Raw genomic sequence first — 15,492 nt, 5'->3', positions numbered from 1 at the left:
CTGAAAAGAGACGCTCTGAATTTACTTGTGTGGCAGGAACCTCCAGATACTTTAGCAGTACTTAGGATAAATATCGGTACTTTGTGCCTTCATTTTTCCACCATTACAATGGATTCTCATGTCTGCTGATGCGAGGTTCTTTTAAATACCGTCGTGCCTTTTCTTCTCCTTCATCATAATCTTTATTCTCTTGCGTTTGACTACTGTCCAAGATAGCCCATAAAGAAGACGTTGGTTCAGAGTAAGAAATGTTAGATTTAACTTCTTTATCTGCATGAATGGAATCCGTTTTTATACTTTTAATTTCCAACAAAAGAATGGCTTGTGATTCCATTGTTGATAGAAGAACACCTTTAAATCTGGGATCTACCAACATTGCAGCACGCTGTAGGGGCTCTTGAATGTAGTTTGGAAACCTCAACTTACGTTTTTATGCAATGCTCTTGCAAGTGTCACTCCATCTTTTTTGGCAGCGATGTGCAATTCGAGGTTACAAAGAAGACAGTGAAGTACTGGAATGATCATAGACAATGTTGGGTAAGTGTTACCACTCATTTCTTCTGTCGCCTCTACAAGTGGTTGTAAAACTTGAACAAAGTTCTCAGCAAGTTTCCATTCCACTGCGATCAGCATGTCTGTATCACCAAAGTTCACGTGGTCGGGAACAAGAGCAGGTTTCATTTCCAGCAGTCTCTTGAGCATTTGGTACTCTGAGCACCAACGTGTATCAACATGCTGAATTACCTCTAGTTTAGGCATGTTCAACTGCTCCTGGAGTGTGTGTAGTCTTTTCCTAGCACGAGTGCTTCTTCGGTAATGACCAACTAGACTCCTGGCCTTACTAAGAAGTGTGGTTGTACCTGGGCAATCATTCTTGCTGTTTTCAATTTAAATTTGAAGGGTATGAGCAAAACATGATCTTGAACCATCTTTAAATAATTATGCAGAAGCCTGTCTAAAATTATGAGCATCGACAGTGATACAGAATAATGGTATAGGCGACACTGCTGGGTCGATTCCCCAGTCAATGAGAACATTTTGTAGGGTAGCAGCCACATAAACACTTGTATGGGATTCATTTACAACAGTGTTGCTCATTGTAAATGACACAGAAGTAAAGTCGGGTCGGAGATAATTGCAGGTAAGTCTGATGTAACTGTCCGATGAACATGAAGTCCAGCTATCAGATGTAAATCTTGTTCAAGCATTTCCTTGAGGGTTTGTTTTTTTTTTCTCATAAAGTGCTGCGATCTAATGTTCAGAGAAAGTAGTTTTGCATGGTACTGTATATGTAGGTGCAACATGTTTGTGTCCCATTAAATCTTGAAACCCACGCCCTTCTACAAACTCATAAGGCAAAAGTTCTGTTGCCAACATTTTGGCATTTTGTTTTGTAATACTTTGTGCTTTAGGATCGGTTGGTGACATCTTCTGCGTACTTCTGAACATATTCGATAAATTAGACTGTAGAAATTGTGGTTTTTTCTTTGCAGAAGTTTCTGAATTTTTTCTTTATTTTTCAATAGCTCCGTGTACAACACAGTGTGTTTGGCCCCCAAATGGTTCTGGAGTGTCGTTTTAGTCCCTCCAAGAAATATTTCTTTGTATGTCTTACTAATTTTCTTGAGAAAATGATTTATTTTGTACAATCAGTATAACATATAAAATGTACTAGATGTGTTTTTAAAATAGAAAGTGGTATTTTAAATATTTAAACACAGGGCATTCAACTGTTCTCATGCTTTAAATGGAAATCGTCTGTAATAACGAAACAGCCCTCAGATGGTAATTAAAAATAGTGCAATACTCTAAAATAGTTATTCTTCTGAAAAACAACATTATAGAAATTTTATTTTTGAGTTTCTCTCATTTTAGTTGATGACTCTGGTAAATTGCATTGCAGTATTTCAAGTTGTTAATCAATCATTTGCAGTTTTAACAGTTGATTAGGTTAGGTTAGGCTAGGCTAGCTTAGCTACATTTAAGCTATTCTAAATCATTTGAATGGGTGGTAAGGGTGTTAACTACATATAAAATAGGCCCTATTATTTAAATGCTTGAACCATTGGTTAGGTAAGCTTAGCTACAAATTAAAATACTGTCAGTTGGCATCAATTGATTGTTAGATTAAGTTAGCAACATTAAAAATACTTATTTGTGGTTTTTAGGACAAATAGTAGTCTACTCAAAAATACCATTCCTGTATTTTTTTAATTTTTTGGATTAGCTCTAACCGTATTAGAAAAACACCAAAATTAGAATAATTAGTAATTTCACAGATCACTAAAGTCTAATAATATTTTCTATTTTTTCATCCACATCAAAATACTACACATAAAAACGAAAAACTAGCGATAATTGTAATATGTGTTTTGGGGGCAATTCGGTATTGTAGAAAGATAGTAAAATTTCCAAATTCGTATCTAAACAATATCAATCTATTACACAAACATTAACACTCTTTTATAGCAAATTACTCCATCATGGCTTCAAACGTCCCCGCAAAACCGTTATTATGAACTTTACGACGAAAATTTTGTCTAAAAGTAGTCAACATAAAACGTTATTAGTTTGAAGGCATAAGAAAACGAATGAAAAAAATACATTTCAAGAGTGGTCGCAACGTGACATAATTGCGTTTTACTTTGTCTTTTTTACCACTGGATATTGCATTACAATCGGAGAACAGTTATTACCAAGCATATAATATTTTATATCGCTGTGTACGACCTACAAATTTATCAAAACAATACAATTATCATTGTAACATAACCTACCACGCGGGCATTTGAACAATTGTTTGCATTTATCGAATTGTGCGGAACAATCGTCAACATCTGTGAAAAAAATTCCATATTGCACTACGAATTTTTTCCTTTAAACGGTATTTCTCTAGATTGTGATGATCCCTCTGCTCCTTTATACATTTATAATTTCGTTAGACAAAATTAATAGGCTGCAATAGGTTATATAACTCTTTAGATTAATCGATTATGAAGTCACACTTGTGTGAGAGGTCGATCTTCCAAAGTTAACAGAAAATAAATTGTATGTGCGACGTAAAGACTTGAATGATATGAAGCTTCGTTTAATGCGAATAGTTCATATCGTTTCGAAGTGTTATCGAATATTAAAAAAACTTTGAATTAGTTTGTACTATCGAAGCTTCGCACATGCCTAGCCATTCTTATAACTTGGGTTTGTGTGAACTTAAAATTATGACCAAGGATTTTTGGTTGGGTATAAAATCCTTTTAATGTTTCGGCTTGCCAAAGCATAGAAGGACTCCTGTGAGGAAGTAGGGATAATTGTACCTACTTCATGTTATGGGGCATTTTCTTTAAGTAAGAGATGTTAGCTCGTGTCACAATCTCTCTTGAATGTGGGTCTGCTAAAGCCACTGAAACTGGTGTCAAAAATTGATGGGCCTATAAAGAGGCAATTGGCGATGTGAGAGCTTGGCGGACTTCTGGTCTATTGCCTTTTTTGAGGATGTGCATTGCAAATCACAATGTTGCCTACCCTGTAAGGGTTTGGAGAACGGTGCTTGTCGTACTTCTTCTTAATTGCATAATGTGTGAGTTTGAGGTTTTATATGATCTTTTCCAGATATTCCTAATCACCCTTGGATCATCGGGCAAAAGGACTTGCAAAGATCACAGGAGGGATGAAGATAATGGGGGAATAGAGGCATTGGGCTGATAGGTGAACTTGTTTTGGAATGGTTTGTTTTGTGTCCTTCATGGCAGGCATAATTAAATGCCATCTGTAACCATACGGGATTGGTGTCCCATGTATCCTGTGTGTGTGCATGATATGCTATGAATGCAGAATGGTGGTTTCTTTGGAAATGCTCTGCATGCAATGACTTCGTGTAATATGTGGTGACATGTGTATGCCATGAGAAAAACAAATCTTATTAATGATTTAGATGTAAATTGAGAACCATTATTGGAGACAATAATGAATGGTAGACCAGAAATCTTGAAACCAGCTGTAGCTTTCCGTAAGGGAATGAGCCAAACAAATGTTGAGAATTCATCTATGCATACTAGCACTTTCGTATGTCCAGTTTTGGAATGTGTAAATGGTCCAACAAAATCATTAAAAAGTTTCTGCTTGGGAGATAAGCTACATCAGATGACAATAATACAAACTGGCTGTTTTGAATGGGTTTGTTGAGGGAACAGAGTTTCCTTAGCTTTACTTGTTCAGAAATATCATGTTGTATGCCATCCCGAATGAAATGATGACATATACATGCCTTGAATGGTTTTGTAGGTGCCTAAATGAGCACCTAGGGGAGATGTGTGGTAATAATGGAAAATATCTCTTAAATTTTGAGGTAGTACAATTTTAAAAGATTCTGATTGTTACGTCCAACAGTTCAGAAATCCTATGTAATATTTGTTAAATTTTGAAGCAGAACCTGATTTGACTGAGTAATGATCTTGTTAATTTATGGGTTTGATTGTTTGTGAGACTGAAGGTCTTGAAATGCCAAGGAAAATACTGTGAGCAGAGAATTAAACGTATTTGGAGGGTCTGGAAGAGTTTATTGGGAGGGGTTCTCGAATATGGAGAAAGCGTGTCGCTATAATTTTTTGGAATTTGATATATAAGGGAATAAATTCTGGCAATCCAATGTTTAAGATTTCTTAACTTTTTGGTATGTGCCAAAAGCCAAGTGAGAGCTTGGTTATCAGTTTCCAGAAGAAATTTTGTATTTTCCAAAAATTTTCTGAATTCATCAACACCAATAAATGCTGCCAAACATTCTAACTCATATAACAATGAGGCTTTTCTTTCTCGATGTGTGGAAGTTGGTGAGGCGAAAGCTTTGGGTTGCCAGCAACCATTGAGTTCTTGTGACAAAACTGCTCCTACTGGTATGCTAGATGCACTGATTTGGAGAGTAAATGAGTTTGGTGAAATTAGCTCTGTGTAAAACTGAAGGACTGGCAATGGCGTGTTCAGGTTCCCAGTTAAATGGTACATTTTTCTTGTGTAGCACATTTATTGGGGCTGCTTGTTCAAAAATATTTAGTATGTACTTAGAATAAAAATTTGTCATGCCAATTAAACAGACAATGCCTTTAGTAGGGTTTTTTGGAGGCTTGAACTCCATGATGGTCTGTGTGTGTTCAGGGTCAATGGTTACTGCTTTGTTTGAAACGAAATGACCTAAAAAGAATATTTCCTGGACTGCAGATTTTACTTTCTTGTATTTACTGTTAGACCTGCACTGAGGAGTCTGTGGAGTACTTCTCTGAGGTGGGCAGTGTGATCCTCAAAGGTTTCTGAATAAACAACATTGTCCAAATAGTTGTAAAAATACTTACATTTTATGTCTCCCAGTACTTGGTTGAACAATCAAGTCAGCACCTGAGCTCCGGTTGCCAACCCAAATGGTACAACCTTGTACTGGTAGAGGTTCCATGGTACAAAAAAAAAACAACAGTTATGTGATTGATTTTTGGGTGAATGAAAATTCATAATATGCGGAACTAAGATCAATACACTGAAATACTTTGTCGTACTAAAACAATATAAGATCGAATTCAGGTCTAGTATAGATATTGATTTAGTATTGATCTGTTTGTTGAACTTTCTATAGTCAATCACAATGTGTTGATAATTCCTTTTAGGAACCAGAAAGAAGAGGTGGATGGTTTAATAACATACTTGTATAATAAATTTTGTATGCGATTAAACATAATTTCCATGTTGGGACCTAACGGTTGATTTGGATGACATTTTACTGTGGTAGGATCCAGATTTTGATGTCATATTCAGTAAGGTGGGTGCATGCAAATTTTTTGTTTTGAACATCAGAAAATTTACTGCATGAATTTTTGATAGCATATTGTTTCTCTTGGCTGAAATGGTCCAAAATGTAGGTATTTCCATCCTCAGCACTTGTTTGTAATGTGGTAGCGTGACTGAACTTTTGATTCTGGTCTCCATAATTAAATTTAAATTTAAAATTTCCTGCTTGGAGTCCAATAACTGGTCCCTTCTTAGTGATAAAGTATTGCCTAAAATTATATCTGTCGTTAAATCATCACAAACTAAAAATGGGAAGGTCCAAGAAAATAAATATATTTTGACTTTAATCAGTCCTGTAGTGTGTATGTTCAGAGTTTGTTCAGAAGCTGTAAAATTTTAAGTTTGTTGATTCAATTTTCTTCACTAAATTATCTTGGTGTGATTTATGAAATGTGAACACTGAAATAAAACTCCAAACTAAACCAGTATTGATAGAGCTGGTATTTCATAGGTGCTGATTATTGTAGTAGCATACTGTTGGGATGTTTCCAAAAGTGTTACTGCATCTTCGTTTGCTTGGAATTTTGGGTCATATGCATGTTTTGCATTGTCTTGTGGAAGTCACTGAGTTCAGAGCAACATCAGGATTCTTAATTGTTTTGCAGGATTTATTTTTTTCAACCTTTTTGTTTCTTGCGTTTACTATTTTTTATGTTTTTTTCTGGAAACTAACATTTAGGTTGAGTAATGTATTGTTGTTTCTGCTGTGTACCTGTGTGAAAGGACTTTACATCACTAGGGCTAGAAAAATTCCTGAATGGCCATGAGTTAGTGGCACTGAAAAATATTTATCTGGCCACTGGTTTACATGTTTTTTGGTTTGTAATAATTTTGTCTGTTATGTTTAGCATGACATTGTTCAATAACATGTCCTGTTCTTGCAATACCTGCAGAATGGTTTCTGCTCTTGTAAGAGATTAGACCTGGACTGATAATTGCTAGAATTTTTTTTTACTTGAATTAATAGAGTTAGCAAAATTATTTCTAAGTTTTGTGTGGTCGTGCAGCAAGACATCTGGCTCGCAAAAAGGCCCTAGTGGTTTCCTATATATCTTCAAGAGACATGTACCTACCCAGGCCTGGCCACCAGCCGTCTTGACTATAGGACTTCAAGCTGTTGGAGCTCTAAGCAAACAGAAGAAATTAGGCAAATGTACACAACATGAAAAGAAAGACTATCAAGTATCAATAATCTTGTAGTTATATAGTTTCTTTTGATGGGTCAGTGAGCAAGCACAATTAGTAATAAGTGATGATGTTTTAGCTAGGTTTGTAGTGCAGCAGCGAGTGTGTGTGCAGGATACGACGGCTACCCCAACTTCTTTGAGGACCTGATGAGCTGCATCATGGAGGTGGTGGCAGGTCGAGCAGCAATCAGCGTGGGGCGACCAGGGCCGAGGGCGTGCGCGGGAGACTTCGACGACTCAGGCTTCGACACCAGCGACTCCAGCGACGAGAAGAACAAGCCTGCATCCATTAGGAAGTAGGCCATGCTTGCTTCCAGCTCATACCATCACTTACTATACTTATTGCTTACTATGATTTACACTGTGGACAAATTTTTTTTGATGACTGGCTGGCTGCTGTAGTACAGATAAAGCCGGAAGTTATGTGGCTAAGACTTTTCCTGCATGGAACCATGTTGTGACCGCAGCCCTCATCCCGAAAGAAGAGAGGGAGGGGCATTCTGGGAATACCACATGTTGTACATTATTAGTTACAATCTGCTCTTTTTGTCATTAATTCATAAGATAAAAACTTATTCAGCAAGTGACAAATAAATTATAAATCTGTAAAAAATAAGATGCAAAAAAGCAGAGCAGACCATATTATACGGGTGAGTGCCTTATGTTCGTGGTAACTGTCGTATTTCTAAATAAGTGGAATTGTATTTAAAACATTGCAATTTTTGCGCATATTTAGTGTTTTAGGCCTTTTAAAAGTGGGAGTCGATTTCCAAAATTTATATATCGGAAAATATAAATAAAAACCTTTTTAAGAATAATATTTTGAAGAAAAGTACATTTGGACTACTAAAATTTATTTGTTGCAATATTTATTTATGTGGAAATGTTGAGAATGCATTTAAACAAATGATTAAAATGTTTATAATATAAGTGAAGATATTTATGAGTAAATAAAACAACATTTTAATTGTTTGATGAATTTATTATTAATTTTTCTCTTTCTATCTGCGTGACATTTCCTGCTGATTTTCTCTTTTTATTTGCACGACTCTTCCTGCTGGCCTTATTTTCCTCTGTGACGATAGTTACACACATGAAATGGTATCTTGGGGGCTTACGGGAATATTTCCAGTCAAGTCCGTTATGTTATACAATTGCAGCATTTAAAGCTGAATTCGTGTACGACACTTCCTTTTGGCGCTCACTCTTTTTATCATACATTTCTATATTATGAAGTATGTAATTTCTTTGTATTTAAGTTTTGTGATGATACATTCTACTCGCATTATTACTACATGATTGTTTGTTCAGTGTGCTATATTTTTAAAGATCACAATTGTTAAATGGTGTGTATTACTGACTGTCACTTTGTGTTTGTTTTTTTCCTTTTCATTTCAGCTCCAAGTAATTGGTAATTAAAATATTCAGTTTTCTTTATTTTATAGCTTGTGGTACTTCGTTGAATCAAACTTCTTGTAACAGGTGTATGCTCATCAATTTACCAAAAAAAAAAATTTTTTTTTAAAAAACTCAAGCTTACATTTAATTGTGTACTTTTGTTTTTATACGAGGGATGTTCCGAAAGTAAGTTTTGTAATTTTTTTTACATTGAAACTATTAAAAAAAATAAACCATGACAACATGAACTATACACCTTGCACTATTTTTTGACATAGTCGCCACCGACATTGAGACATTTGTCACAGCGTGCAATCAATTTGAAGAAACCATCCTGTAAAACTTGGTGCCCTGTGATGTAAGAAATTGTCGCACAGCCTGCTTCACTTCAGCATTGTTTGTGACGTCCCGAGAGTGCAGCTTTCAAAGCAGGTATAACAGCACGCACTTCCATTGGCAATCATGTTGTCAGTAGATGTCTGTCTGCCATCGTGATTTGTACTCAAATAACCTTGGGTATGCCAGTCTGCTGCTACTCTCTCTTATTCGGCACACTGCGAATCTGTCATTCCTCCTCGGCTTACACTACTTCCGTCGTTGAACCAGTAACGGATGTGGATTCTTAAGGAGATTGTTTGTTTCACCTGGTGTACCATCTCCTCTTTAAAAAAAATAATGAAACTTACTTTCAGAAGGTTTCTCGTACTTAAGATGTTAGACGTGAAATCAATGATAGAAATTTGACATTACATGGCTGCATAAAAACGTAACGTCTTTCCTAAGTTCTTGCAATAAACAACAGGCTTTTTTAATTTGTAAAACATATATAACTATTTATGTTCATAAGAATATATTCACACAAAACTAATTTGAGATCATGTACTAAAATAATTTTTTTATGGATAACAATTTTTGAAGCGCAAACGGAATTTTTAAATAGTTAATGTGCTGTAGGGTTAAATCCTGCTGTTTTTAATTTATAATTTTTTAAATTTTTAATTAATGGTTAAATATTCAGTTTTTTGGTGCAATGGGGCATAAATAATCATTTATAAAGTTTTCTTGATTACTTAAAATAAGTCTAGCCTTGAGTAGTTTTTTGTAAGTGACAACAGCTTGTAATAAAAAAGATTGATAAATTTGTAAGGATGACAGTGTCAGTAATTACCTACCTACTATAAATCTTCAGTCAAACAAGATCTACCTCGAAAAATGCACTCTGTATTGCCCTGTAGAGTGCCGTAAAATCTCGACGTGTAATTCACCTAAAACGTGGGAATCAATTTGTGTCAAATTTTGTACCAAGCTTAAAATGTCTGTAAGTCAACAAAGAAAGAATTACTGTCAGATTAGTAACCAGAACCACCTTTACTTTCAATAGTTACTGCATTAATCAGAACGCACTTACCTCTTAATTTTAAAATATGGTGTAAATTTCTTTTGTGTATGCACATTAAGGTAAGGGATGTTCAATATTTGCTGTGCTATTAAGTGATAATGTTATTGTTTTAATTTAAGTTTGTAGTTATTAATATTAGTAATATAATTAGAAACAATATATTATGTATGATAATTTATTTTTGATAATGCCATAAGTGATAAAATTGTTAACTGGCCCATTATGCCAATATTTGGATTTTTTTTGTAGAGATTATTGTAAATTGGCATCAAAACATTTGCTTAATAGAGTGAAAATTGGGAACCATAGCTATCTAATTTTCAATTTTGATTATTAACTTTGCTATCAGGTATATCTGTGTCAATAAGGATATACTGGAGCCAATATTTCTATTTCATATTTAGTTTCTGCCTATTTGATAAAACAAAATTAAGTGCAGAAAAATTCTTAAAACATTTATCTGCCGTGACAATGTACGTAGTACATTTATTTTGTTTCAAACACGCTAAATAACAAAAGAAACACACATCATAATTTCTGCTAACAACAAGAGCATAAGGTGAAACTAAACTATGGAACATCTTGCTCATGCCTTACCTGCACCTTCTCTTTATATTTGTGAATAAAATCATAGTCAATTTTTTCCTGTGTACACAGCCGTGCTGTTCTCGCAATCTGCCTTACTCATTCAAAATGTGACAATTTAAAAGAAATTATAACTGCTAGGCATATAGAAGAGTGAAAGTAAGTGATGGCCGGAATACTTATACTTTTAAGAGTGTTTCTGTGTGATATTGGTTTTCTGTAGTTTGGAAGGACCTGATGAAATGCTGTTTTTTCTCCAGTCTCAACCGCTGACACGTATTGACTAATTTTTTCCTTAAGTTGGAAGAAGCTTGAGCCTCTTCAGGTTGTGGTACGTTCCTGCCAAGGCTCTGTTAGTTGTTGGGGATGAGAAATGGAGCAGGTTATGTAGTGCTTTGTTGAGGGGCAGGCATAGTGAGAGGCATCATGGCACTGAAACTAGCTTAAATAGCTAGGAGGATTTGGTAGGCCCTTATTAGATGAAAGGTTCTCGTGCGATCAACCAGCGAGCACCGATATGTGAGGGTTTTCGAACCAACTAACTACATATCCGTTTATATCTTATTGGCACTTGGAAATCATGAGCTAGAAACACCCGATATAACTATAAAATCACTTGCATTGGAGGTGTGACCAAAAGCCATTACCGTATAAACCCACGTACCACCCGCACCTTTTTTAAAAAAATCAGGTTTGAAAAAGCAGGGTGCTGGTGTTACATGAGTCTTGGGCCATTTTTGCACGGTGGCGAAATAACGCCGGCGCGACTGGAGGTTTCTGCGATAGGCAAGAGGGGTAGGGGAAAAGGATGAGAAGGAAGCGGCAGACAGTCAAGGTCACATTCCTCACAGCGTTGTCACACAGCAGCTTCGCTGGTTACAAACGCGCGCTCCCACGCACTGTCCTATCCTCATTTGAAAAGTACCCAGTGGTTTTACACGTGTGTTGGCTGCAAGTATTGTAATGAATCGTAAAAAGTTGCGTTCTTTCACAGTTGTGGAAAAATTAAAAATAATCAGTGAAACGGAAGAAATCGGTAACTGTGCTGCTGGGCGAAAATATGATGTCGACAAATCATGTGTGAGGGATTGGAGGAAAAGTAAAGACAAACTGCTTTCGGCCAGTGGCGATAGACGTGTGTTCCGTGGTGCGGTAGCAAAGTTTCCGGAGATAGAGGAAAAACTCTATGACTACATGCAGAACAGACTGCAATTCGGGTACGCTGTAAGCACGGAAATGTGTTCGCTAAAGGCACTGCAAATTTCTCGTGAACTTTGCGTGGGTCGTAATACCTGGAGGATTAACTTCAGTTTTGCAGCCCCTTGACGTCTGTATCAATAGGCCGTTTAAAATGCATCTGAAGCGGCAATACTCTTGAGTGGATGGCGAGCGAAAACCACAAAATGAAACCGACCGGGAGAATAAGGCGACCAAGCTTGTATCTTGTGTGTCAGTGGATTCTCAATGCCTGGTCTGCGATACCAGAAACATTAGTCGTAAAGAGTGTTAAAAAGTGCTGTATTTCAAATACGCTCAACGGCACGGAAGACAATTGCTTGAGCTCCGATGATGAGTGCTCCGACACAGCAGCAGTGTGGACAACAGCTGTGAGGAAGTTTAAGTCCGTTCTTGGCCGACGGCTGTGACATCATATTATTCTTTTGTTAATTTTATTGTCTGTGTGATTTTGTACGTCACTTTTATTTAAGCCTAAATAAATGCTGTATTTGTGTTAACCTAATTTATATTTTTATGTAGAATATGCCACATTTAGACACAGAGTTTTTTATTTTGCATGTAATAAAAATAGTTTTTATTATGCGTGGCTAGGACTCGCGTGCTTTATGGTTAATTTGTTTGAACGAGGTCATTGCCCAGCGCACGATAATGGACACGGAAGATTGTAACTGTAAACAGCTGGGAGCTGGGCAAGGTCATGCGCACACACGGCGTGTTGTTATCGATCGCGCACGCCGATGCCACATTCTACTCGCGCGATGTTGCCACATTCTACTCGCGGGATGTTGCCACATGCAGTTTCCTGCCTTCTGTATACTTTTAACACAAGTGCCGAGGCTGTAATAAGTAGCATAGTACTTTTTTGGTAATTCTTTACGATTTGTTACTGTTTGAAAGGAAAAGAAATACAACTAAATTATTTTTTTCCCATGCAGTTTTGCAATAAAAACATTTTTTCCCACCATGGCATTCTAAAAATAAGGGTGCGGGTCTTACCCGGGGGCGGGTGGTACGTGGGATTATACGGTATATAGTATTTGTAAATGTGCTTGAATATGTGTTTGTACATGTGTTAACATATGAATTTGTGCATGAGCATGTACATGCTTGGTTGCACATTTATGATTGTATGTGAACATGTGTACACAGGAATGTTTTCATTCATGTAGATAAATAATGGTTTGTGTACATTAATGTGTGTGCTTCAGTGTACGTGTGTGTATGCGCATGAAGAAGCTGTGTGCACGTGCAAGCATGTGTTTTGTGATAGATAAAGCCAGTCCACCACAGCTCTCAGAAGCAGCAGATTTGTCTGATTTAAATTAAAAGATATTCATGATATGAAAATTTATACTATTTATAGTTTTATGTTTGAACACACTGTAGTACCTAATTTAAAAACATTATATCATATAACATTTGATCACCATAGGTTTGAATTTTAAACATTTTATTGTTTAAAATCATGTTTTAGATCCTGTAATACAATTTATTAATCTAACATAACAGCACAAGTGTATATATCTTATTTTTTTGTCTCTTTAATTAATGTTTCATGATACATAATGTTTTCCTAAAATGATAGTTTTTTTTGAGAATGTAAATATGTAAAATGTAAAAAGATCAGTTTGTAGTAGTTTTTTTTGAGAATGTAAATATGTAAAATGTAAAAAGATCAGTTTGTAGTATTCAGTGAGTGAGTCATGTTTGACCAGCCCCTGTGGTCTAAATTCTAAGGGACATCGCTCTTTACTCCTACTCCTAGTCGTGGATTTCGAGTCAACTAAACCCCTAGGCTCAAGGCAGGGATTACAAAGAAACCCATAAAATATAAAACAAGAATTATTTTTCACTCACCATTGTGTTGTTGCTATGTTCAGAGCTGTTGGGTACTGCTTTGGCTTCACACAAACATTTTTAATGTGAACTTCTTTAACACTGTCTATTGTTTTTAAGGTAGAAAAGGTTGGGCATGTTAATACGTGTATTCCTTTTCATTGGGTTGCCGACACAACATCAGCTGTGAGGTTGGCTTGAGTGCTCAAGCTACATCCACATATTTTTAAGGTGTGCTTACTGACTGCAAAGCAATGCAGTGAACCTCTGTAAAATAAAATGTTTGTTAAGTACTGTTCATAACTGTATCTAACACAAGGCATTTTCACTTGTGTATACCAACATTATGCGTATACTTCAGATGAAAACTCCTTTATAAAAAAAGACATTGAATTAACATTTTACATTATATTTCTTTCAAATAGTCTTAATGTGAAAATGTTAAAAATCGAAAAATAAGTTTTTAAAATTTTTTAGAGCTCAAGTAATTGAAAATATTTATATCTAAATTAATGAAAAAAATCCCAGCATAAAATATGAAATGCAAAACTACGCTACGAATACTGGAGGTTACTGACAAAGCAATGATAATATAACTATGAAGAATTCACAGTTGCCACACTATCTTAGTGTAATGACCAGCACAGTTGTGTGCCATTATGGAATTGAGTACATCTCTAATATGAATGCAACAGTTGTAATAGTTCCTTTATTCAGGCATATTCCTTGCACTTTTAGTGTCAAACACAAGATGGGGTCCACGAACAAAGTAGAATCCTTGTTTTGATACACATCTTGAAAAAACTTTGTAATAACAAATAAAAAAAATTCATTCTTTGTTTTGTTTGTACAGGTTTCACTGTATATAGGACTAAGCAACTAAGAAACAATATCATTTAGGCTTTCTTAAGTTTTGTTGTTTTCAAATGGTTTACTTTTGTGAGCATTTTTTCAAGCTTCGAGACTGTTTGCAGTTGCTGTAGTATGATAGATAGTTTTGGAAAATACAGTCTGTACAAATGAAAAGTTTGAGTTTTTTTAAGGAGGTTACACACCTGTTTTGTTTTCAAACAATGCATATGATGATACTATGTGAAATTCTTAGGAATGATATTAGTAGTTGGTGATAGCATAAAAACTTTTATATATTGATATAACAACAGTAATAATGTACTAACTTAGCATATTTGCAAATAATGTAAATTTTACTCCCAAAAATCTTAACTTACACTTTAGTACAGCAATATACTTGCTGCAAATTTAAGTTGTAATAATATTAAAAAAAAACTCTAGGTTGTGTCCGTATAATTTTTTTGTATATATGGATTACATGTATTTTTATATTGTAATTTTTGTAGATTAAATTTTGTATATATTTTGACTTGTTACCAAATAAATTCTTCAGAGTACATCTAATTTTTTTCAACCCGCCTTTATGTAAACATTATCACTATTTATTGAATTTATTTAAAATTTTTATGTTGAAAATAATAAATGTAGACTTAGTAAATTAACTACAATTTTTTTTTTCTTTAAGTGTTGTAATTATTTAAATTTGATTGCACCTGACTGGAGGGACTGATTGTTCAAGAGGCATGTTTTCCCCCAACATCATCAAGAAAAGATCGATACGACATAGCTGGGTGTACCAGCGACATAACACTGCAGGTTCTGCTATTGCCTTCCACAGTTTAGCAATGAAGGGACAACACAACATCATTACAGGAAGATGAGTAAGACATAACTGGGTGTTTGGTGACTTAAAAAGACCGTTTGTAGATATGTTTTACATTTCTTGTTTGTGCTTTGAAGCTTGGACAATCAAGGTTTTTTTTTTGTGCACTGCTGAATTTTTGTTGTGGACAAAACTGTCTCCAAGTTTTTTTGTTTTCAACACACGTCAGTCAATCTCAAGATGGCGTCTAGGCACAAATCGGTGTTGGGCACTGCTAGTTTCCACCATTTTTTTGGGAAATATTTAAACCTGTGTCATCATGTAACATTTTAATTCTTCTTGCT

General features: G+C 35.4%; 1 protein-coding gene across 3 annotated transcripts in view; it reads left to right on the top strand.

Moving 5' to 3' along the window:
• The window catches only part of LOC134527894 (inositol-tetrakisphosphate 1-kinase-like), a 93,121-nt gene extending 78,243 nt beyond the window's left edge, over nt 1–14,878 (top strand). For all 3 annotated transcript variants that reach the window (XM_063360897.1, XM_063360896.1, XM_063360898.1), the window contains one exon: nt 7,129–14,878. In XM_063360897.1, coding sequence (XP_063216967.1) covers nt 7,129–7,316 — 188 coding nt within the window. In that variant the 3' untranslated portion in view covers nt 7,317–14,878. The remainder of the gene's footprint in view (nt 1–7,128) is intronic.
• Nucleotides 14,879–15,492: the final 614 nt, after the last annotated feature.

This window comes from Bacillus rossius, chromosome 1 (assembly GCF_032445375.1).
Source record: "Bacillus rossius redtenbacheri isolate Brsri chromosome 1, Brsri_v3, whole genome shotgun sequence".
Taxonomy (NCBI): domain Eukaryota; kingdom Metazoa; phylum Arthropoda; class Insecta; order Phasmatodea; family Bacillidae; genus Bacillus; species Bacillus rossius.
This window is presented reverse-complemented; position numbering and strand designations above follow the sequence as displayed.